Below are 22881 nucleotides of genomic sequence, written 5' to 3' on the forward strand. Positions count from 1 at the left end.
CCACATACTCCCTGTACCCTCTATGGAGACCCTGCCCTGTCTCTGCAGCACGGCAGCCTCTAACAACACAAGTTTTTATTGTTGACTTCCTCATTTCTTCCCTTGATGCATGCCTTGGAAGCTAGCGCCATCTCCTGAGCACTAACTGCAAACCTCGAGCTGGGTCCAAAACCAGGCACTGGAGCCTTTGAGCTGAATGCTGATTGACAGGCACGGAGCTGGTGAGCAGAAAACTAGGGTAGATGGGCCTGTTACTTGCATTTGATACACGAAAGCTTCTTTTTCCTGTTTGTATATATATTTTTTATGATTTGTCACTTATTTCCTACATATTTTCCTGTTTTCTGGCAGATCAACATGCTTCTGGTGATACATTTCCTCTCGACATGAAGCAGTAGAGCAAGAAGGAACTGTTTGCATTTAAATATGAGTTGATTTCAGAATCTGGGCCAAACTAGAGACAGTTGTTGCCCCTTGCTCCTCAGGATAAGCCAGTAGGAACCATGCCATCCTGGTGCCCCCTTGACTTTCTGAATCAAAATCAAATTGGCCAAGTAATCTAACAAACAAACAAACAAAAAAAAAAAAACACCGAAAAAACTTAGAACTGGGGAAAATATATCATGGCATAACATTTTAAGGATCAATACTGAAAATGGAACTTTTTTCTTGTAACATCTCTGACATTTTAATAGCAGGCCAGCTTTTCCAAATGGCCTCATGCCTCTGAAATTTCTCATCAGGAATAGGAAGCCCCTGTTTTAACATATAAAATAGAGGTGTCGCAGGGCACCTCGGTGCCTGCTCCTAGAGAGGAGAAACTGCCAGGGAGAGAGAGAGAGCCCTGGCAGGTAGTAACCAGCCCAACTGAGGGTTGCCAGGGTAACAAGCACAGCTGCAGGTTGCCGGAGCAACTAAGGGGAGCCAGCTGCCTGTAGGAGGCGGGGCCTGGCCCTTATAAAGCCCAGGGCTAAGGGCAGGCTAGCAGTTCTCTGCCAGCAGTCAGAAGGGTAGGAGCTTGGGGTGAGCAATGCAAGACCTGCTCTAGCTGAAGGAAGGAGGGCAGCTCTGGGAGGATTGAGCACTATGGTTTATCCTGGTGGCTTGGAGTTAAGTTGTTACAGCCAGAGAGTGTTATGTTTGAGTTATAGCTAGGAGGCTCGAGTTTATGTTTGTGTTCAGGCTTTGTTATTACACCGGTGGTTTGGGTGAGGCTATAGGGGTTGGAGGAGGCCTCATAAGGACCTGTCGTGGAAACACGTGCAGCATATTTTTGGGTCAGGTCAGCAGAAGCTTTTATTTAAAAGAAACTATGGCTGTAGGGGGGATTCTAAAGTGACATGGATTTCTCAAGCACTTGAAAGGGTCCCCCCCCCCCCCCCCCCAACAAAATCAGGAGGCTTATATACTTTTTAACAGTTGTTTACAACTTGCGTGATCATATAGTAAATTAGCATGAAAAGCGGCTATAATATTATTTTATTATCTTTTTGTTGTAATCAGGATCGGAACTAACGGGGGAGGCAAGGTTAGTTCACAAACCTCCTTCTTGCACCTGGAAATCAGATTTATATAAACTTTTTTGTTATCTTTAAGGCTGCGGTGAGCGAAGCAGTTGTAGAGGAGTTATAAAGAACAAACACTTTTTTTTTCTTATCTATTCTACTATACAGAGCCAGCAATTTTCCACAAAGTGGTTATGTCATCTTATAACTGAAATAATCAAAGTTTAAGGCATATTTTTTCTGATTCCACAGACCCCATAGGGGTGGGGTGCCCTAGCGCCAGTGAGGGCGTGGTACTCATAGGGGGCTCATGGAGTGTGAGAACCCCGGCGCCAGTGAAGGCGCAACTGGCGGTGAGGAGCGCAACCAGTGGGTTGCGGGTGGGGAACAGAGACCCCGGATTGTATGCGGGGTACGTAGACCCCCAGCCCCGGAGAGGGGCGGCTTTGAGAAGCCCCAGCGCGGGCATGACGAGCCCCAGAAGGGGACACCACTAGGGAGCTCTAGCATAAACATGGCGAGCCCCAGAAAGGGGGAGCATACTCTAGAGGAGCCCAGCATGGGCTCAACGAGTCCCTGAGAAAGGGGGGGGGGGACTATTGAGAAGCTCAAGGTGGGCACGGTGAGCCCCGAAGACGGGGAGCGCCATATTAGGAAGCCCAGGACGGGTGCAACAGATGCCAGCAAGGGCGTCACTTGTGGGGTGCATAGATCCCAGCCCCAAAGAGGGACACTCTTAAGAGCCCAGGTTGGGCACAGCGAGCCCCGGAGAGGGGGCGGTATTATTGAGGGGCCTGAGACAGGCGTAGTAGACCCGGTAACAGGCCTGCACTGCAGAGAAACCCAGGACAGGGGCAGGGTGCTGCGGTGGTCCCCGGCAAAGGGGGATAGCAGCGCGATAAGCCCGAGGGACAGGGTGCTGCGGTGGTCCCCGAGAAAAGGGGATAGCGGCACAGCGCCCAGAAAAGGGGGAAGCAGTGCGGTGGGCCTTAGAGACCGTAGGGCCCGATAGGAAGTCCCAGAGTGGACAAGTCCCAAGGAGGGACAATATTTTAGAGAGAGAGCCTGGAGGGGGCACACCGAGGACCCCGAGAGGGGCGACACGTTAGAGAAGGCCCGAGAGAGAGAGCGGGCAAGTATACGGAGAAGGCCCAGAGAGTGGGCATATGTTTATGGTGACCGGACAATGTCTATCCCATCAACGAGGTTTGGGGCGTGGTATTAAGGGTGGTAGGAGCCACCCCTAGCCCATAAGGCTAGGGTGCCTGGGAAGCACCCATTGCACCGGGAGACCCCCAGGGGGGTCCAGGAACGCACGGGGACAGAGGTCCTGAGCAGCCGTGCCCAGGGAGTCGTAGGCAGCCTCCCAACTATATACAAACATCAAAGACGTGGTGGGCGAGAATAAGGGGGTGCCTTGGGCTGGCCTTGACACAGAGCGAGGGACCTCGAGGGGATCACGGCCCTCCTAGAGGACCCCGCCATGACAAGAGGTTTAACAACTACAATGAAACAAGGAAATAAACCAAGACACAGACTAAATTCTTCTCTGAGAACTAGGAATAGCACCAAGAAGTGCTGACTCCTACCCCACCCCAGCTCTAATCCACACTGCTGGATCCCACTTCCCCCTAAGAACAGGCTAGAACTAGGAGTTGGAAAAGAAAAGAAAAGAAAAGAAACGTTGTAAGCATAACTATCTTTTCCCTTCAATGTATCCTCATGGAATAGGGAAATGCTGCTACCCCTTCTATACCTACAGGGAAAATGAAGCACAGAAAAATGATTGGTGGACATTGCCAAGGTCCCCAAGTGACTTAGAAGCCTAAGGTTGTAGACGGCCATAACAGTTAAACTGGTGTTAAATTATACCAGTGTATGCTGTTCTGATAGAACTGTTATGTTGTCTGGTCTTATGTCAGCATACATAGAGTGGAAACTGCTGTAGTTTTAGCTGTGTTTCATTCAGGACTGAAGCTTTAGGAGTTTAACTCATTTATTCTAGTATACAAGTGGAAACATGGAGTTGGAGCAGCTTATGCATGCTTTCTCAGGGCAATTCTCCTTTCTCTTCTAGAATGGTTCAAAGTTCCAGTTCTAATAGCAACTTGGACACTTAAAGGTTTTTCATAGGATTGAGATTCCTAAATCACTTAGGAGCTTTTTACATAAATGATTAGGAATTCTCTATCCCCTCAGTTTCCCTAATTTGTCCCTAAATGACTGGCCAAAATGATGTATATATGATTTTTGGTTTGTTTCACAACCAGACACTGTATCCTTGAGTGCTGAGTTGCGTCCAGTGGTCCAACTATGACAGCATCCTCCCTTGCCCTAGATAACGTAAGCTGAGATTTTCAAAAGTAGGCTGCTCAAAGAAGACAAGGTTTCATAGTTTCACAGTTGGTAGGGTCGGAAGGGACCTGAGCAGATCATCAAGTCCGACCCCCTGTCATGGCAGGAAAAAGTACGGGGGTCAAACAACCCCAGCAAGGTGTTCATCTAACCTCCTCTTAAAGACCCCCAGGGTAGGAGCCAGCACCACTTCATTTGAAAGTTGGTTCCAGGTCCTAGCTGCCCCGACAATGAAGTAGCACCTCCTGATGTCTAGTCTGAATCTACCCTCTGCCAGCTTGTGACCATTATTTCTAGTCACTCCTGATAGTGCTTGGGGGAATGGGGACTCTCCCAATGCCTGCTGGTCCCCCTGACTAATTTGTAAATGGCCACTAGATCTGCCCTCCTCCTTCTCTTGTGGAGGCTGAACAGGTTCAGGTCCCATAGCCTCTCCTCATAGGGCCTGCCCTGCTGCCCCCTGATCATGCAAGTGGCCCTCCTCTGGACCCTCTCCATGCTGGCTACATCCCTCCTGAAGTGCGGCCCCCAGAACTGGACGCAGTACTCCAGCTGTGGCCTGATCTGTGTCGCATAGAGGGGGAGGATCACCTCTTTGGACCTGCTTGAGATGCATCTGTGGATGCAGGACAAGGTGCGGTTGGCCTTCCTGACCGCGTCCCCACACTCAGCCCATGTTCATTGTGGCATCAATAATGACCCCAAGATCCTTTTCTGCCTCTGCACTGACAAGAAGGGAGTTCCTCAGCCTGTAGGTCTGCTGCTGGTTCTCCCTCCCCAGGTGCAGCACCTTGCACTTGTCAGTGTTGAAACCCATCCTGTTCTCATCCGCCCACCCCTGTAACCTGTCTAGGTCCAATTGCAGCCTATTCCTCCCTTCTAGCATGCCCACATCCCCCCACATCTTAGTGTCATCAGCAAATTTGAACAGGGTGCTTTTTACCCCCTTGTCCAAGTCGCCGATGAAGATGCTGAACAGCGCAGGACCGAGCCCTGGGGGACCCCACTGCCCACATCCCTCCAAGTCAAAAATGACCTGTCCACCACCACTCTCTGGGTGCGGCCCTCCAGCCAGTTTGACTATGTAGGTGTCAATGCCCCAGTTCCCTAGTTTTTTAATGAGAATGGGGTGGGAGACCGTGTTGAAGGCCTTCCTGAAGTCTAGAAAGATTACGTCCACTGCTACCCCTGCATCTAAGGATTTGGTGACCTGGTCATAGAAGGCCACCAGGTTGGTCTGACAGGACCTGCCTCTAATGCACCCGTGTTGGTTGCCCCTAAGCATAACCTCCCCTGCTGGCCCCTAGTGGGCATGCGCCAGGATAATTCTCTCAAAAAGCTTACCCAGGATCGAGGTAAGACTGAATGGCCTATAGTTTCCTGGGTCCTCCTTCCTCCCTTTCTTGAAAATGGGAACCACATTGGCCCTTTTCCAGTCCTCTGGCACCACACCGGAGCACCACGAGTATTGGTAAGGCCATGCCAGTGGTCCTGCAATGACCTCTGCTATTTCCCTCAGCGCTCTGGGGTGGAGATCGTCAGGACCAGCTGATTTAAATATGTCCAGTCTCTCCAGAAGTTCCCTGACTAGATCCTCACTGACCCTAGGCCTGGGTGCACCTCCTCTGGGGCCTGAGGGGGTCCCGGCGGACGGGCTTATCCAGTCCCTGCTCAGGAAAATGGAGGCAAAGAAATCGTTAAATAAGTTAGCCTTGTCGTCTGGTGCGACAACCAGATTTCCTAGCGTGTCTTGCAGAGGCCCCACGTTACCCAGTACCTTTTTTGCCCCCTATGTATTTAAAAAAGAACTTCTTGTTGTCCTTGATCTGGGCAGCTAGTCCCAGCTCCATCTCCGCCTTGGCCTTCCCGACCACCCCCCTGCAACCCTGAGCAACCGAGGTGTAGTCCTCCCTGGTGATGGCCCCTCCCTTCCACTGGGTGTACACCTTCCTTTTAGCTAGATGTTCCCGTATGCTTTTGGTGAGCCATGGGGGCTTTTGTGCCCTCTTGCCCCCTTTGATCCTTGTTGGGATTACCTCCCTTTGGGCATGGAGCATTGTCTCCTTAAGGAACGACCACTCTTCCTGGACACCCGACTCCCCTCCCCTCCAGGACCTCAGTACCTCCCCAACTATTCTACTTAGCTCATTGAAATCTGCCCTCCTGACATCCAGGGCTGCTGCCTTGCTGCAGGCTTTTGCCACCTTGCGCTGGACGGTGAATTGCAGCAGGCGATGATTGCTGTCGCCCAGGTGGTCGAGCACCCTCAGCCCCCTCACAAGTTTGTCGCCTGTGGCCAGCACCAGGTCCAACAAGGTGTCTCCCTTGGTGGGGCTATGCACCTCCTGGGTTAGATGGAGGTCCTGTATCTTGGCTAGGAGCCTACATGAGCGGTCAGACCTGGCTGACTGCTCTTCCCAGCGGATGTCTGGAAAGTTCAGGTCACCCACAATGACCACATCTTTTGACCTAACTACCTCCATGAGCTGACTTAAGAATTCCCGGTCTAGCTCTTCCCCTTGGTTGGGTGGTCTGTAGTAGACCCCCACCGTTAAGTCCCTTTCCCCTCGCTTCTCTTGTATTCTAACCCAGAGCACTTCAGTGTGCCCCTCCTCTGACCTTGTGTTACTAGACGAGGATGTGTATTCCTCCTTGATGTAGAGCACCACACCCCCACCTTTCCTCCCTGTCCTGTCCCTCCTGTACAGCCTATAGCCCTTGATATTCACTGCCCAGTCATGCGTTGGGTCTCACCATGTTTCTGTAAGCCCCACTATGTCTGGCTTGGTGTCAGCTAGCAGGAGGGTAAGTTCATCCTGCTTGTTCTCCATACTATGAGCATTTAAATACATAGGGGGTTATTTGGGTAAATCTGATATCTTTTATTAGATCAACTCAAATAGTTGGAAAAATTCTTCTTTGCAAGCTTTTGGATACAAACACCCGTCATCAGGCTGAGGAAGAGTGCTTTTCCTGGATGAAATAGAATAGAAGCCCAAGGCCAGTATGCATGTGAGAGTGCCAGTCAGTGAAAATGCAAATTGAGGCAGTCAATAGGTGAGGAACAGGTGTGGTGGTGGTGGGGGGAAGGGGCATGTAGACCTGGTGATAAGAATATAGCTGGTTAACAGTAGAGAGGTTACCTGGGGTATCAGATGTTAGGCAGGTTATAATGTGCCATAAATCCAATGTTCGTATTTAGTCCATGATTTTTTGTATGCAGTAGGTTGATGAAATGAAGTTCGTAGGCTTGCCTGTGAAAGCTGTTTTGTTAATTCCCTTTGAGGATTAGAACCGAGAGACTGGAGAGAGAATGGTTATCTTGTGAGAAATGTGCCCCCACAGGTCATTGGTATTCTGATCTTTGATAGATTTTCGGTGTCGGTTCATTCTGGTACGCAGTTGTTGTTTGGTTTCTCCTACATATTTTCCATCAGGGCATTTAGTGCACTGGATGAAATATATTATATTTCTGGAAGTGCAGGTGTAAGATCCAGGAATGCTGATGGTTCTGTTGTGGGGTGTATTTATTGTGGGGGGTGGTAAAGATATAGTGACAGGTTCCCATCCCACTTAGTTTCTGGCAGCTAAGTTGCACCTGCAGTATAAGTACTATGATAACTATCAGCATTAAGGATTGAACCCAAGTCCTTGAGATCTTAAAATAACCTAAAAAGAGACAATGCAAGTAGCTATGCTGTAGTCAGCACAGCTGTCGCCTAGCCCCCAAAATGGAGTTACAGAGAGCCGGTCTAAGCAGCTGGGGAGTTACATAAGAATATCATGGCTAACTGTGGTGGATCCATTCCAAGAGACTCTTAAGAGCAAGAAGGCAGTGGGTTGGTGGTGGGTGGAGTGGGGTCCCTGGTGAACTTGATGTCCCGGCAGAACAAGACTGGCTCCGGACCCAGGCTGAGGCGGTACTGCCATACATAGAGGTTCTGCTTGGGCTGCAGGGTGGCCTGAAGGGTCTCTTCCTCCTCCCGGGCTTCAGTCCAGTCTTCCTGCTCTGTCTTTACATTGCTACCACCATAGTGGCCTGAGAGGGCGAGCTGGGCCTTGACGATGGCTGCTGTGAGCTCCCCGGCCTTAAGTGCAACAGAGGCACAGACCTGCCAGTTGCGCTCAATGCTGGATACCTTCTCCTTGGCAAAGCCTACCTTTCGGGTGATCATGTGGGTCCAGGAAACAGGGACATCAGAGTCATTGGAGAGGGTCTTGATGCAATGCCAGCTGCCAGAAGAGGAGCCATTGGTCAGAGCCAGCCCCCCGGTTAAGAAGTTCAGCACGCTGGGGTGGATAGAGTACACTGCGGCCAGAGTGGCAGTGGTCATATTCTTGTACAGGTAAAACTGGGTGCCCCATCTCTCATCCATCTTGATGAAGGCCCTGAAGTTTGCAATGCCGAAGTAGTAGAGGCCCAGGCGGCACTGGGGATGGAGGGGGACATCTTCGCCCTCATAGTCTGTGCTCAGGTTGCCTACACCTCTCATCACTCCCCGCTCGCAGAAGAGAATGAGGAAGAAATTGGAACACTTCATGTAATGGTCCCCACCCCGGCAGTTGGGGTGCAGTTCATAGACCTTGGCCCCCTGGTCTGTACTCAGGTCCTGTACCACCCTGTAGGAGTCTCTCTTGATGATATAGATGTTGGGGTCCCTCTCAGAGCCTAGGTAGTGCTCTCCATCCCGGCACGATGGATGCAGGTCCCGAATCTCAGTGCTATGGCCGGTCTCCAGAAACTGAGTGCGGAGGTAGCAGCCCAGGTCCGAGCGGATGATATAGTCTCCATTGCTCTTCCGAAAGACTCCAGTGCCCGGGGCCTCCTTCCGGGGAACAATTTCAGGCATTGGTTCTCAGCGTCTGGAAAGGATAGATCGGGGGGGATGAGGGAAAGTTAACAGGACCCTAGCATAGGCTGGTGTCTACTGGCTTAGCCTGGGGGAGCAAGTGACAATACTATTTCTGGTTCAGCCCAGATGACGCTGAGACTGGCTAGACCCAGGACAGACACTTCCTTCCTGCTCTCTCAGGTCCCATTGGGAGGGACCAGGGGAGACAGGGGGTGGGATTTATAACTGAAAGTGCATTAATCTGATGGGAAACATCTGCAAGGTGAAATACAAACTAGGGCTGTGTGAAGTTTCGGTTGGTGATTCGATTCGGAGGAGATTCGGCCTGGTTTGGTGGCTGAATCTCTGAATTCGAATTGAATCTGGGGATCAATTTAAGGGTCTGAATTGATTCAAAGCTGCAGCTGACTCCACACTGGTAAGTACTAGGAGCAGGGGAGGGGAGAGGGGCCGTGGGGAGACCCCTGCCGGCCCCCCTGATCTCAGCCCCCCCATGGCTGCCCTGCCTGCTCCAGCTCCCAATACTTTAAAAAAAAGTCCCAGTGCTCACTGGGTGCTGCCGGGCAGGGGGGCAATCCCTGCTGCCCCCCGCTGCCCTGAATTGCATGGGGGGCTCTGCCATGAGCCCTCTGACCCCCTCTCGGTCCCCCAGCCCCCCCACGGGTGCCCCACCCATGCCAGCTCTAGCCCTTTAAGAAAAAAAAGCCAAAAAAAGTCCCGGGACTCACCGCTCCTGCAGCAGCCTCAGGGCTTTGGGAGCTCGTGCAGAGCCCCCACGTGGTGCGGGGCAGTGGGGATTGCCCCCCACTGGCAGGAGCAGTGAGTCCGGGGGGGGGGTTCATTTTTTTTTTCTTAAAGGCCCAGAACAGGCCTGGGCAGGGCACCATGGGGGACTTGGGGGAGCAGGGGAAGGAGTTGGGGGGTTCATGCAGAGCCCCCCATGCAGCGTGGGGCAGTGGGGGCAGCAGGGATTGCCCCTCTGCTCGGCAGCACCTGGTGAGCCGGAGCTTCTTGTTAACAAGTGCTGGGGTGGGGGATGGGCTGATTCTGCCAAATCGAATCGGGACAGTGATTTGAATCACCGAATCGAATTCCTGCCCCCCCCCCCCAGTCGACCGAATCCAAATCCGAAGCGAATATTAGCCACTTCGCATAGGCCTCATACAAAGCCAATCATTCACCTGAAATAAGAGAGATAGTCGCCTCTCCGTTGGCTGCTCCCTGGTGCTGTTTCCTCATTGCACCACATCCTGTAATAGGAAATAGTCAAGGCCTCATATCAGCCAGCAGTAGCAGGGGTAACAGTGCTTGCTCACCCTAGCTTGGAAGGGATCATAAATACAGCAGTCAGATGCTGATGCTGAGCTTTCAGCTGGGGTGGGGAACGAGGCCTGGAGGAAGTGCAAGCAGCTTCATTGTAAGCATGAGCCAACAGCGAGCAGAACATGGGGCTGGAGAACAGGCCACCTACTTTTTTTCCTCCAGGCTCTGGCACCGAACTGCTCTTTCACCCTTGGTCTTGTCTACATACTTTGTAAACTTGGGGGGACCAGACGTTTCTCTTGCTATGTGTGGCCACTGGCAAGAGCAGTGGGGTTCTGGTCCTTTCTGGTGCTTTCTGTAATGAAATAACTGAATGCATCCAGATTGTTTTCTTCCTGAGCCAGGGAGAAGAGGCTAGCATGGTTTCCATCCCTAGAGATGCAGGCACCTACCCTGGAGATGTTCAAAAGGAGACTGGATGCACACCTTGCTGGGGTTATTTGACCCCACCAGTCTTTCCTGCCCAAAACAGGGGGACTGAACCCAATGATCTCATGAGGTCCCTTCCAGCTCTAAACGTCTGTGCACAGGCGACTGGTAGGGGAAGTATGGGCGGGGGGGCACATGCCCCTCCCGAGAGTGGCCCCTGACTCAGCACTGCTTAGGACGGGGCAGTTTATTTGCCGTGCAGGTCGGTGGTGTGTTTGGGTGGGGGGCACTAAGCTGCAGCACAGAAGTATAGGAGTGGAAATGGGGCTTTTGGCCTGCCCCCAGGCCTGCCCACAAATCATGCCCACCCAGACTCAGGAGGTACCAGTCACCCCTGCTTCTGTGAATCTCTGGATCTGTGTGATCCTTTTGCCCTCTTTTTTGTCAGTGTTTAATGAGTTTTCTTTGTAAGCAACTGTAAGACAAGAAGCTTTTTCCCCATGTTGATCGAGGGGAAGAAACCTTGTCTTCTTTATGAGTAAATACAGTAAAAATTACCACTGTTTTAAAAGGCATTGTTGGGTTGGGAGATATCTCCCTCCCTAGATATCTAGGAAGCTTGATATCTCTTTTCTTAGATATCTCCCTCCCTAGATATCTAGGCAGGGAGATACTTCTTGAAACCTCCCTCCCTAGATATGTAGGGAGGGAGATCTCCTTATTTTGGGAGCCATCTCTCAAGGCATCTTTATCTTCTTCTCCATCAAGCCTAGGCCCTGGGAAGATATAACATTTGCTTCAAAAGTAACAAATGCTTGAAAGGGTGAGTAGACCCTAAGAAGCCCTCCAGAAATGGCCACAGTGCTCCAAAAATGAACCCAGCTCAAGAAACTATTTGTTAGCATTTTGTTTTTGAAGCATTTCCACTCACATCTACATGCTGCACAACGCGCACTAGAAGGGTGCTCAGGTCTCGGGCATCCCACGGTGCTCAGCTCTCCCCCACCTACGCAGGGGAGTGGGGCAGGACAGAGGGAAGATTGGGATGGGAAGCAAAGCAGGGCTTTCCAGTGTGTCTGCCTGTTTTATGGGCTGGAGATGAGGAATACCTATGTGCATCTCTGACTCAAGTTCCTGGTCCCACAGGGTGGGATGCTCAATAATCCCCATGTTTTTCTGAATTGAAACTTCTGCTTCATCGCACTTGGAAGGCAGCTTTTAAGTTAGACTATGTTCTCCTTTATTTCGCTGTGAAACATTCATTTCAAACACACTTAAATGTTGGTTTTCCTGCTAGCTGAATTTTCATTTTCATTTGAAAATGCAATTTAGTTTCATTTTGAGTAGAAATTTAATGCACAAAAATTAAATAGTTTTTTGAAAACCTTTGTTTGTGTCATTGTAAAATCAGCTTTCCTTTGAATTCACATTTCATTTTTTGTATTTGAATTTTTCATTTTGGATATTATCAAAATAATAACTTCTGTTCTTGTCACAATTCCATTTATTTCAGTTTGAAGAACGTATGTGATGTTCATTTAAACTAAGCTTAACCTTTCCTTTACATTTTATTTCCTTTCCAAAGTGACTCTTAGTTGCTATTGAAATGCTTTATTATTCTGTTGTTCTGATGTTGTTGTGTTTCTCGTTCCCATTTGGGCTGGTTACTACTGAGGAGGTGCAGAGCAACGTAGTGTTGAGTGATTCAGGGGATGAAGAGAAGCGTGCCTGGTCCAAGAGCTGGAGCTTTCCATGATCCAGAGAACAAAGCTGGAAAGTCTTATGGGCACCCTAGGAAAGGTTTCTTGTGATGGGGAGACAGATGATGCTATGCACCTTCCCATGGCATACCAGGTGCTCCCTCCCCTACCCATAAAGCCACCTGTGAAATAAAGTCAGAGGTAAGATGAATCACATCTGATCAAGTTACTTCCTCCTCTGGCAAAGAGACCAGACTTGCCCCGGGACTTGTCTGGGCCCTCAACTTATTCATAGATTGTAGAGTCAGAAGGGACCACAATGGATCATTGTGTCGACCCCCTGCCCCTTGCAGGAAAGAGGACTGAGGTCAAATGACCCCAGCCAGGTGACTATCTAGCCTCCTCTTGAAGACCTCCAAGCTAGGTGGTAGCACCACCTCTCTTGGAAGCCCATTCCAGATCCTGGCTACCCTTACTGTGAAAAATGTCTTCCTAATATCTAACCTAAATCCACTTTCAACTAGTTTACACCTGTTACTCCTAGTCACACCCTGGGGCGCCTTAGTAAACAGCACTTCCCCTATTCCCTGTTGACCTCCCCTAATAAATGTATAGGTGGCCACAAGATGTCCCCTTAGCCATCTCTTGTGAAGGCTGAAGAGATTCAGCTCTCTCAACCTCCCCCTGTAGGGTCTATCACGAAGGCCACTAATCATGTGAGTGGCCCTCGTCTGGACCCTCTCGAGATTCCCCGCGTCCCTCTTGAAGTGCGAACTTCAAGACCAACTTAGACCAAGACCATCGTGGCATTGCCCCCACCAGGCCAGGGTGGCCTCAGGGAGAACAGCCAAAGTGCACTGCAGGCCTCCCATTTACTCTGCCACCTCCTGCCTGTGCCCGGGATGGGGGATGGAGCGTGGGGCAGGACCACTCAGCCACTACTCATCTGGCTTTGTTAAAATGCTGCCCCAACTCTGGCCCTGGCTCCCAGAGAGAATTTAAACACTATCATCCCCAAACTCACTCCTCCCCGACACATAGAAAGTAGACATTAGCACAGATTTATTTGCACTGCAAGGTAAGCTGAGCACAAGGAGAGAATGTGCATTTTAATGCAGGCTGATATGAAGTCACCTAAGAGCAAACAATGCAGCTAACCATTACACTACCCCACCCCCACCCCAGATCCACCTCTGGTGCTGACCCAGGTTGCTGTCCTCAGGTTGTAGAGCAGGATGGAGGTTTGGGTCTGTTTGTTCCCAGGCATCTGGGCTTTATTGGTGGCCACATAGGGCTAGGAATGACTTTTTTTTTTTTTTTTCTTCCAATTGGTATAGGTGTTAGGAGATTTTTTTGCTTTCCTCCATAGCATTGGTTGTTGGCTGAAGCCAAAGCTGGGAATTTTGACTGGAGTGTGCCTATGTTCCTGCTGGAATTAAAAGCCTGGTTAGATGGTCTTGCCCCTGTGACTGCCACATTTGGGATTAGGAAGGAATTTTACCCCATCATCAGACAAGTATGGACTGTGGAAATTTTTGGCTGCCTTTCTAAAGGAGAGCATGGACCTCTTCCTTAGATCTCTTGAGCACGTTACCTGTCAGCTTTGTCTTCCTGAGGGAGGCCTGGCACCCAGCTTGCTAGCCTTACAAAGGCCTTTTTCTATCCCCCTCCCCGTCCCCCCCGACACGCACACATACCCCCCTCATCTAACCAGAACTAAGCAGAAGAAAAGTTTAATAGGCATCTCGGGCTGTACATTCCCCGGTCCCATTTTAAATTTGCTTGACTAAAACTCGGTTGCCAGGTTAGGGAATGCTGAGGCAAGAAACCGAGTCTTTTTTCTCTCTTTCTCTCTAGGCATAGATTTCTGAACTGGAATTTTGTTAGTTAAGCTTGAACTAGGTTTCCCCAAATACTCAATGAAACCAGGGTAATATTGTAATTATTTTTGTTTGTTTTCCTTTGTATGTCTATTACTACTAGTACCATTATACATTTAATCTACTTAGCAATAGATAACTTTTTTTATAGTCCAACTGGTGGTGACTGGGTATATTTTTCCTTCTCTACTTCCCCTTCCCCACTTGCTCTGCAGCAATGCTTCTTTTACCTAGGCCAAAGATCCCTGTAAAGCCCAAAAATACTGTGAGGTCCTCTCATCAAGAGGCTACCACTACTAGGACAGTTAGGGCAAAAGATTGGGACGTGCTGAGTTTAAGACATGTAAGGGGATCAGCTTGTACAGGCTGGTTGATCCAGTTTGGCCCAGACGTGTCCTAATGAACTGAATGCTGGCCCATAAGGGTGTCAGCTGGACACCCAGCCTGATTCAAAGGTATTCTGTCCACTTGTGTGCTTGTGTCTGACTGCAGTTTATTGTTACCTTAATGAACTGATTCCTGGAATATGAGAGTGTCACCCTGTCCGTGCTGATCAACCCAGCTGGGTCAGGCGTGTCATGTTAATCTGTGTGTTTGTATGTATGTGACTGATTTGGTGGCTGGAAGAACCCAGCCCCATTGAACTGACTCCTGCAAGATAGCTCCATTGGGGTGAGGACTTGCAGAAGGGAGAGATACAGCTCCGTATAGAAACACAAGTACACAAGCAGCACATTGATAGAATTACAAAGACCCTAGAAACCTATCCCTAATAAATGAGCGCACCCCAAAGTGATGGGCAAATCTGGTAACACACATTTCAACATTTGCCATGGTAAAGCCTTGATAGCTTTCACCCTACAGCTTTGCCAGTGGCAGGGTAGGGGGCTTTTGGAGTTTTGTGGCATTATGCCTTGTAGTTCAACAGGCTTCATTGTGTAATTTTTGGAATATGTTAGATAAGGACTTACATATAAGGGGTGCAGTACTGCCCATCACAGCAGGTAAGTCAGGGAATGGTGAGGGTGGGGGGGGTGCAAATCAAGGACCCCATGTGAGGGATGGTGTGGAGCAGAGAAAGGGACAGGGGCTGGGGTGAATGGGGACCTCCCAAAGTCATGGGATGCTCGGAGCGCAAGTAGCTCACCAAGGGGCGCAGGGGGCTTCTGCCACTGTGCACATGTCAGGAGAGACCTGGGGGCCACGTGCCCCCCAGATTTGTACACGGGGCAGAGACAGGCTGCTGCTATGGGTTGGGCTTTGCAACCCACTCCCACTGTCTAGGGTTGGTGGTCTCAGGTGGCTGGCCAGTCCATGATGGGCAGAGCGGAGAGTACGGGCCAGAGGACTAAAAGTAACCTGGCATTTGGGAGCGTGGTGTAGGAAAAGTGGAGACCTGGGTCTGGGGCCAGTGGCTGAGCTTTCCAAGCCCCAGGGCTGTGCTGAGAACTGTACAGCAGTTCAGTTAGATCAGTCTGGTCAGGCCTGATCTGTTAGACCACCTCAGAAGTAGGGTAAACTTTGGTCTAAAAATGGCCAACCTGATCAGCCTAAGTTCTTGAACTTCTGTATTGTTCATACTTAGATCCCTACTTAGGTCAATCTAACGGTAAGGTCTGCACCTGAGTGAACTAAGTTAGATCAGGTGGCCATTTTTAACCCAATCTAACCTCCCTGAACATCTGTACTTAGCCTGTCTGCCTGGGAGAGCCCCATCTCCTGGTTAACACATGGTAACACATATGTCCTTCAGCAGCAGTGCCCACACAACCCCACCAAAAGGCAAGATGACCCAACCAAGCAGACACACTCCCGAAGACACAAGGCTTTGCCCTCCTCTCTGCCGTGTTCAGGAGAGAAGCAACAACAGTGAGAGGAACACAGAACATAATTTAGTTACAGACACACACATGCATGTGCACACCCACATGCACACACAGGAGCTTGCACTCAATCAGTGCGGCACCTCAGGCAGCCAAAGCAAAGGCTATAAATTATGTGGGGCAGGGTACACCCATAGTTTTCATCTTTAGGCAATGCCCTGCCCCAAGGGCTTTTAGAAATAGCCTCCGTGACCTGGGTGGCCATGACTTGGACTTCTAGTGACGAGTCCTTTTCCAGAGACCTCAGAGCTGGAAGGAGAGAGGGAGACAATAATGAATAGACACTCCCAACTCAGGGGACCAGTGGCCACTTATGCCAGCAGCACCACAGGCAGGTCATCCCTGGGAAACAGGGCTCAGGTGTGGTGTGTTCCCCTTTAAGTGCCTTCTCTGCAAGCTGCACAGGCCTGTTTCCTTCAGCCTCTCCTTGTATGATTTGTCTTCCAAGCCCTTTTCTCGTTTCTGTCTCCCAAATACCTTCTAATCCCTTGGAAAATAAATGCTAATTTCCACTGGTCCTGTTACTAGAGTGACCAAAACCCATTTCCAACATCACAAGGAGAAAATACATTTTCAAATCCTAATATGAAGCTACACTAGGAGCTAATATTAGTATGCCTTCATTAAGAACTCTGAAATCCAGCACAAATCTCTAAGACTTGCCTAACAATTCCCTGTTTTTTCCTGAATCTACTGTGATATTTCAGCCACCCCTGCTCCATGGACTATCTCTCCATCCTCCCAAACTCTGCTGCCCAGAGGGTGCTGCAAGCCCAGAGCTGTCAGGACCTTGCCCATGCCAGGGCTGCCCCCTGCGCAGCACAGCATAGCACAGCAGCCCCAAGCTGAGCAGGGAGACAGCAGCACAGCTGCCCATAGCTCCATGCTCCCACCGTCTCCTGGTTTCTGACTCCATTTGGCTCTGTTCCTGAACACTGACTTCCTAGATTTCCCCTTGGAGGTAGGAACCTAGTAGCTGACTCCTGAACTCTAACCCTACCTGTGTTTTGGGCTCTGCCTCTGGATTTCATAAACTATTCTCTGACTCCTGGCATCTGGTACAGCCTATGGTTTGACTCCTGCAGTTGTAGCCTAACCACTAAGCAAGGCCCCCTGCAACCCAGTCCCTTACACGGGGCCACAATCTGGAGCAAGGTGGTCATGAAGCTGGGGGATTTATGGGGATGGAGGTTTGGCATGAAGCCTGCGAAGCGGGGTTGCCTCATGATCTCCCAGTGGCAGTAGGTAACACTGCAGTCGTCCTTCCTCGGAGTCTTCAGGGAAAGTGAAAGCTAAAATCTTTCAAAGCCAACTGTTTCCATCCCTTGAGCAGGGAAAATTAATAACATAAGCTATTATGTACAAAGGGCACTTTCCCTCCCTCTCCCCCCGCATCATCTCCTCTTGCCCCTCCCCTCTCATCATTTCCTCCCCTCCCCAGAGAGAGCAGCACACACAGTCTCTGACAGTTCGCACTTGCAGCTGTTTATTGGACAAAGCGGGAGGGCAGGGGGTGCGCTAAGGGGCAGGGTAGACAGCCCAAATGTTACAAGTTTGAGACCACAACAAAAGTGCTCATGGTGCAGCCCTGTCAGATTCCAAGAACCTCGTGAATTCTGCTAAATGCCTTGTCATAAGAACATGAAAAAGGAAAGGAATTGCAAAAAGCAGCAAGAAGGCTCATCTCCACACCTCTGCTGTATAATGGTTAAGTGGATTTTGAACCGAGATGGGGCAGTGGTGCTCAAAGCCAGGCTCACCACAGGGGGGCAGAATGGGTGCAATCTTGTGGTGGAGCATAGTGCACTGGCTTCTTGTTCTTACAAGAAATGCAAATCTTCTCCCTCCTGACATATCCAGTGTATGTACAAACTCTTTGTGGGGAGTTACATTTGCGTATGCAGTCAGTGATGGTAAAGTCATGAGGGCTATAATAATGATCTCCATGTATTTTGTTTGTTTCATTTTTACAGATATCTTCTACCTTTGATATATCAGAATGGATAAAGGTGTTGATTTCCTTACACTTGCGAGTGGTCATACGCCTGTTCTTCATCATTTCATTGCAGTAGCGGTCGGGGTTTGAAGGCTGCCGCGACATGTCGATGTGCTGCCTCTGGAACTTCTTGTAGGGTGTTTCCCACTTATCTACAGACAGCCAAGATGATGTCAGGGTCAGCAGGAGGAACAGCAGCAGTAGGGTGGCATGGGGTCCCCTTGAAGACATGGCTCCTTCGGATTCGCTCAATCCTTCTGCAGTGGTCGACAGGCAAGCGAGTTGGGTGGAGACAGTTACCAGAGTCAGGGACTAACCCCCTCCCCCTCTCCCCTCCATGCTTCAGCACTAACCCAAAGACCCTCCTCCTCTTACCTCTTCCCACCCCCATCAGTGCATCTAGGATTTTTGCAAGTGGGGTGTGGAGCAGGACAGAGTGAAAGGGGGAAGGAGTAAGACACAAGTGAACCCCTCCTGGGCTGTGCTGTTCAATATGGCATGTGAGGATGCAAAGTCCTTCATTCAGCAGCAACTATAGAGCTGCGCTACTGAGAGGAGGAATCAAAGGGGAAGGGGTGCAACCGTACCACTACATAACCCCTGGTTCTGCCCCAAATCTCCCTCTCATCACCCATTCCCCCTCTCCCCATCAATACTCCACGGCCCATTTTCTGCCCCAAATCTACTAACACCACGTAGAGATGCTCTGCACCTGGAAACAGGAGAATTGTTATGGACATTGACATTCACACCTCGATGGCCTGGCTGAGATGGGGCCTAATGACACCAGGCAGTGGACCCCCTCTGTCCGAGACAAGACCCCGTCTGTGCTGGGTGTTGCATGTACCCCGCTGGATCAGGGTCCTATCGTATTGGTCACTGCACAGACACCTAGTCCTGAAAGATCTCATACTGCACAGCCAAGAGACATGCAAAGAAATTAGGCCCAGAGAAGTCCAGCTGCATTTCTCAGCAGGACCTGAGAAAACCAAAATGCCCTGTCTTAGGCTCTGCTCTGCAAACTCCCATGCCAGAGGAAGGGGAAGGGAGCCCAGCCCTGACCAACCCATTGAGCACCTGAACCACAGCACCAGCCTGCCACGAAGTCTGACTTGGAGAGTCTCTGTCTTCTTTCTTAAGGACAGACACTCCTGCTCTGCCTGTCTCAGGGTGGGCAGGGCTGCATCCCGGCATTTCTCAGCTCACCCTCAGCATTTCCCCTGAGGCTGGGTCAGTACAGCAGTGTGTCCCCATGCTTACTCAAGATCTGATGCTGGGGATCCTGTCACAGCCAGGTCCAGCTGCCTGCGAGGCTGAGTCTGAGTCTCAGTCCCCTTTGCTACTTTTTATATATGTTGCAGGAATGGGACAGGAAGAGGTCAAACACCTCGTATCTGACCAGCAGCTCCTCCCACGCACGGGCCCACAGGATGCAGCGAGAGTCTAAAAAGATGCAGCAGTTGGGGGACCAGGAAGTCCCGATACTGGCGGCTACAACAGCTAGAACCAGGGTTCCTCAGTGGCATCACCTCTGCATAACCCTCAGTGCAGCCCTTCCCCTCTGCCCCCAAACTAGAGCTAGAGCTCAGGAGTCCTGAATCCCAGCACCACGTCCCTCAACCAGCTAGACCCAAATCCTGTCCTGGAGCTGGGGACAGAGCCCAGGAGTTCACAGTCCCAACCTCTGCTGCTGTAAGCCACTAAACCCCACTCCCCTCTCAGGGCTGCAGATAGAGTCCAGAGTCCTGGCTTGCAGGACCCCTCCACACCCAGCCTGGCCCAGGAAACTCCCTGCCCTCCCAAACCAGGCACAGAACCCAGCACCCTTGCTCCCAACCCCCACCAGGCAATAGCCAACCAAACCTCCATTTTTGGCCAAGGGTAGGCATAGATTCAGGGAGTCCTGGCTCCTTGCTCTTACCCAATACACCCCATGGCCTTTCCACAAGTTAGGTCAGAACCCAAGAAAAATGTTTCAAAGTCCCCAACAGCTGCATTTCTGATGCCTTGCTGAGTCTAGCCCTGTAGCAGCTGCTGTCCTTGTTGGATCCCCTGAGTTTTCCAGAAGCCCAACTCTATCCTTGGTCCCCTCGTTCCTAACCTGTGTCCCCTGCCCAGGTCACTGCACACTGGGACGGGCCCTGTCTCCAGCCAGGGGGAAGGCCAGGTCAAACTGCTGGAGCCCAGTATGTGCCCAGCAGTCAGTGGGAAGCAGGATGGTTTGCTGCCTCCACCTGCCTTCGCCCCACTCTGACTCATTTGAATGCTCACTCTCCTCTGGCTCTTCTGCCTTACAGTTAAAACATGCCTTAGTCTCTTCCATCCTAAACACCCTCCCTCTGTCCCAGCTCCTCTCCAGCACCTGTCTACCTCCCTTCTCCTTTCACTTCCCAGCACGTGGACCACATGTCAGCAGTTGCCACCCGGACTTCCCTCCTCCAGCTGCTTGCAAGATCCTCTCCAGTCGAACCTGAAAGCGCTCACCCCTGTCTCCAGCCATCTCAGATCCAGGGCTCCAGCCCCCTCTTTAACCTGTTGACCATGCTTTTCTGGCAATCGTCATCAGTCAGTCAGGGACCTGATGGAAAAATAAACACCAGACATTTTAAGCAAGTGACTCACGTCACAATCACCCATAATAACCTATAGCAGTCAAACCTGGGCTTTCTTAGACGCAAACTAGATACTGCTAGATCAGTGGTTTTCAACCTGTGATCTGCAGACTGGGGGGCCCGGACGTGGGCGTGAGACAAGCTTAACCCTGAGGTTTCTGAGGCTCTCAGGGAGACGTGACACCCTGCCCTGCTCTCCTGGGGCTTTGCACCTGTCACTCTGGGCCCTCTGAAGGCTTCGCCTCTTCCCATCCATTTCTTGCCCATCCACAGCTTGAGCTGAAGACCCAACATGGACAAACCGGGCCAGCCCTGCACAGGAGCACTTTGTATAAAGAACATTTTCAGCTGTGGTCTCCCCCAGCCTCACCCAACACCTCCTTGCATGGAGGAACAAAGGGACACTTGGACTAGGCACCAGACAGCAATCACTGCAACAACCCTTGAACAGACAAGGGGGAGACAACCCACGCAGCCAGGTGAGAGGCAGATTCTGAGCTGCCATCGCGCAGGTCCAGATGTGCGTGGCTGGCTTGTCTGGTTGTTCCTGTCTGCAGGCAGGCTGAGCATTGCATGTGCATGTGGCAGAAATGCCACCGTCTGTGTCCCTCTCCAGAGATCTGTCTCTGCCAGCGTGAGAGGCTGGCGTTGAATCCCTCAGGGCGGGGGACCTGCCTCCCTGCCTGCATGACAAAAGCCTGGTGCCTTGGAGACGGATTCTCTGGTCACCTGCAGGGCGGGTGAGGGAAAAGCCCAGCTCACCGGCCCAGGTAGCCAGTGATGGTTTTTTAGATTGGTTGGCTAGTGGCCAACACTGGCAGCTTCCATTGGACTGGGCTGCTGAGGTCAGGAAAGTTATTTAAAGGCCCAGGCCAGGAAGAGGTGTAGCCATTAGGCATGCGGTCACCCAGGTAAATCTGAAACTGGCTCTCTCCTCATAACCGCAGCATAGCACAGCAGCCCCAAGCTGAGCAGGGAGACAGCAGCACCACTGTCAATTGCTCCATGCTCCCACCGTCTCCTGGTTTCTGACTCCATTTGGCTCTCTTTCTGAACACTGACTTTCTAGATGTCCCCTTGGAGGTAGGAACCTAGTAGCTGACATGGGTCTGTATTCTGGGTTGTAATCTTGTTCCTGTAGATATGTAAGGCAGGCTTGGATGCCATCCTGGTGTGGGATGTTGGTGTATAGGCTGGTAACGTCCATGGTGGCTAGGAGTGTGTTGCTGGGAAGGTGGTCTATGTTTTTAAGTTTCCGTAGAAAGTCTATGGTGTCTTGTACAAAACTTGCTCGGTGGGTGACGAGTGGTTTTAGGATTGATTCAATGAAACCTGATATTTCCTCAGTTAGGGTCCCATGGTTGGATATGATAGGTCTGCCAGGGTTCCCTTGTTTGTGGATTTTAGGGAGCTTGTAAAAAGTCCCCGGGTTAGGTAGCGGGGGGATCAAGGTCTGTATTTTTTCTTGTAGTCTTGATGGAAATGATTTGATGGTATTGTTGAGTTTTTTGGTGAAAAGGGGAGTAGGATCTTCTTGTAGCTCTTTGTAGTAAGTGGTGTCAGAGAGCTGTCTCTTGGCTTCCTTTATGTAATCCTCATTGTTTAGGATGACTATGGCTCCTCCTTTATCTGCTGGTTTTATTACTATTTGGTGGTTGGATCTTAGAGAGTCTATGGCCTTTTTCTCTGGTAGAGAGAGGTTGTTGTGGTGGCCTGTGTTGCTGATTATTTCACTGTTCATTCTTTCCCTGAAGCAGTCAATGTAGCGGTCAAGGTTAGGGTTTCGTCCACTGCGAGGTTGGTTGCTGCTTTCAGTTTCAGGCCAATCTGGTGAGCCCACATTGGCAGTCTGTTACATGTATAAATCCCAGTCCCACCAGCATACACCCAGAACTGAGGCCAGAGGGACACTGGGTCACTAAAGTGCAGCTGGTTTTCCTAAAATGTGCAGACCCCGGTGGGACTAGAGTGTGAGCTCAAAGGATAATTGGGCCCAATGTGCATTGGGTGTCTGACGCATCCTTTGGCAGGGAAAGGCTGCGGGATGCAAGCGCAGATGTGAGAAAATGAACTGTACTAATTTGTGAACTGGAGCCCTCTTCACAGGCAAATGTATAGGGGAATTTGGATGTCTAGACCCACAGCAGATGATGGGATACAGAGGCTCCCTTCATGGGAGGCTCCCTTCATGGGAAAAGATTTTGGGTTTTATGTTCACACTTTGTATGTCCCACCCCTCAGTGGCTGGAGACTGTAAACTCCTGAATGTGCAAACTCCTTATTTCTGTGATGCTTTGTTCTGTGGAATTGCACTGCAAATATGTGGCTCTGAACAACTGTCAGAAACAGAGAAGGGAAATGTCCCATTTCCATTGAAATTGGAAGGTTGTTGAAACTTTTGAAAT

General features: G+C 50.6%; 1 protein-coding gene across 1 annotated transcript; it reads right to left on the reverse strand.

Annotated features, from left to right (window-relative positions):
- Nucleotides 1-6660: 6660 nt before the first annotated feature.
- Nucleotides 6661-9973, reverse strand: LOC109283178 (uncharacterized). The gene is made up of 2 exons (XM_019487601.2): nucleotides 9895-9973; nucleotides 6661-8723 (listed from the first exon to the last, which is right to left on the reverse strand). The coding sequence occupies exon 2, from the start codon at nucleotides 8708-8710 to the stop codon at nucleotides 7679-7681; it is 1032 nt and encodes a 343-aa protein (XP_019343146.1). The 5' UTR covers nucleotides 8711-8723; nucleotides 9895-9973; the 3' UTR covers nucleotides 6661-7678.
- Between the last annotated feature and the right edge of the window lie 12908 nt (nucleotides 9974-22881).

This window comes from Alligator mississippiensis, chromosome 7, assembly GCF_030867095.1.
Source record: "Alligator mississippiensis isolate rAllMis1 chromosome 7, rAllMis1, whole genome shotgun sequence".
In the NCBI taxonomy this organism is placed as follows: domain Eukaryota; kingdom Metazoa; phylum Chordata; order Crocodylia; family Alligatoridae; genus Alligator; species Alligator mississippiensis.

Coding starts and splice junctions, on each gene's coding strand:
- LOC109283178 (XM_019487601.2), bottom strand. CDS start 8,710: ATGCCTGAAATTGTTCCCCGGAAGGAGGCCCCGGGCACTGGAGTCTTT.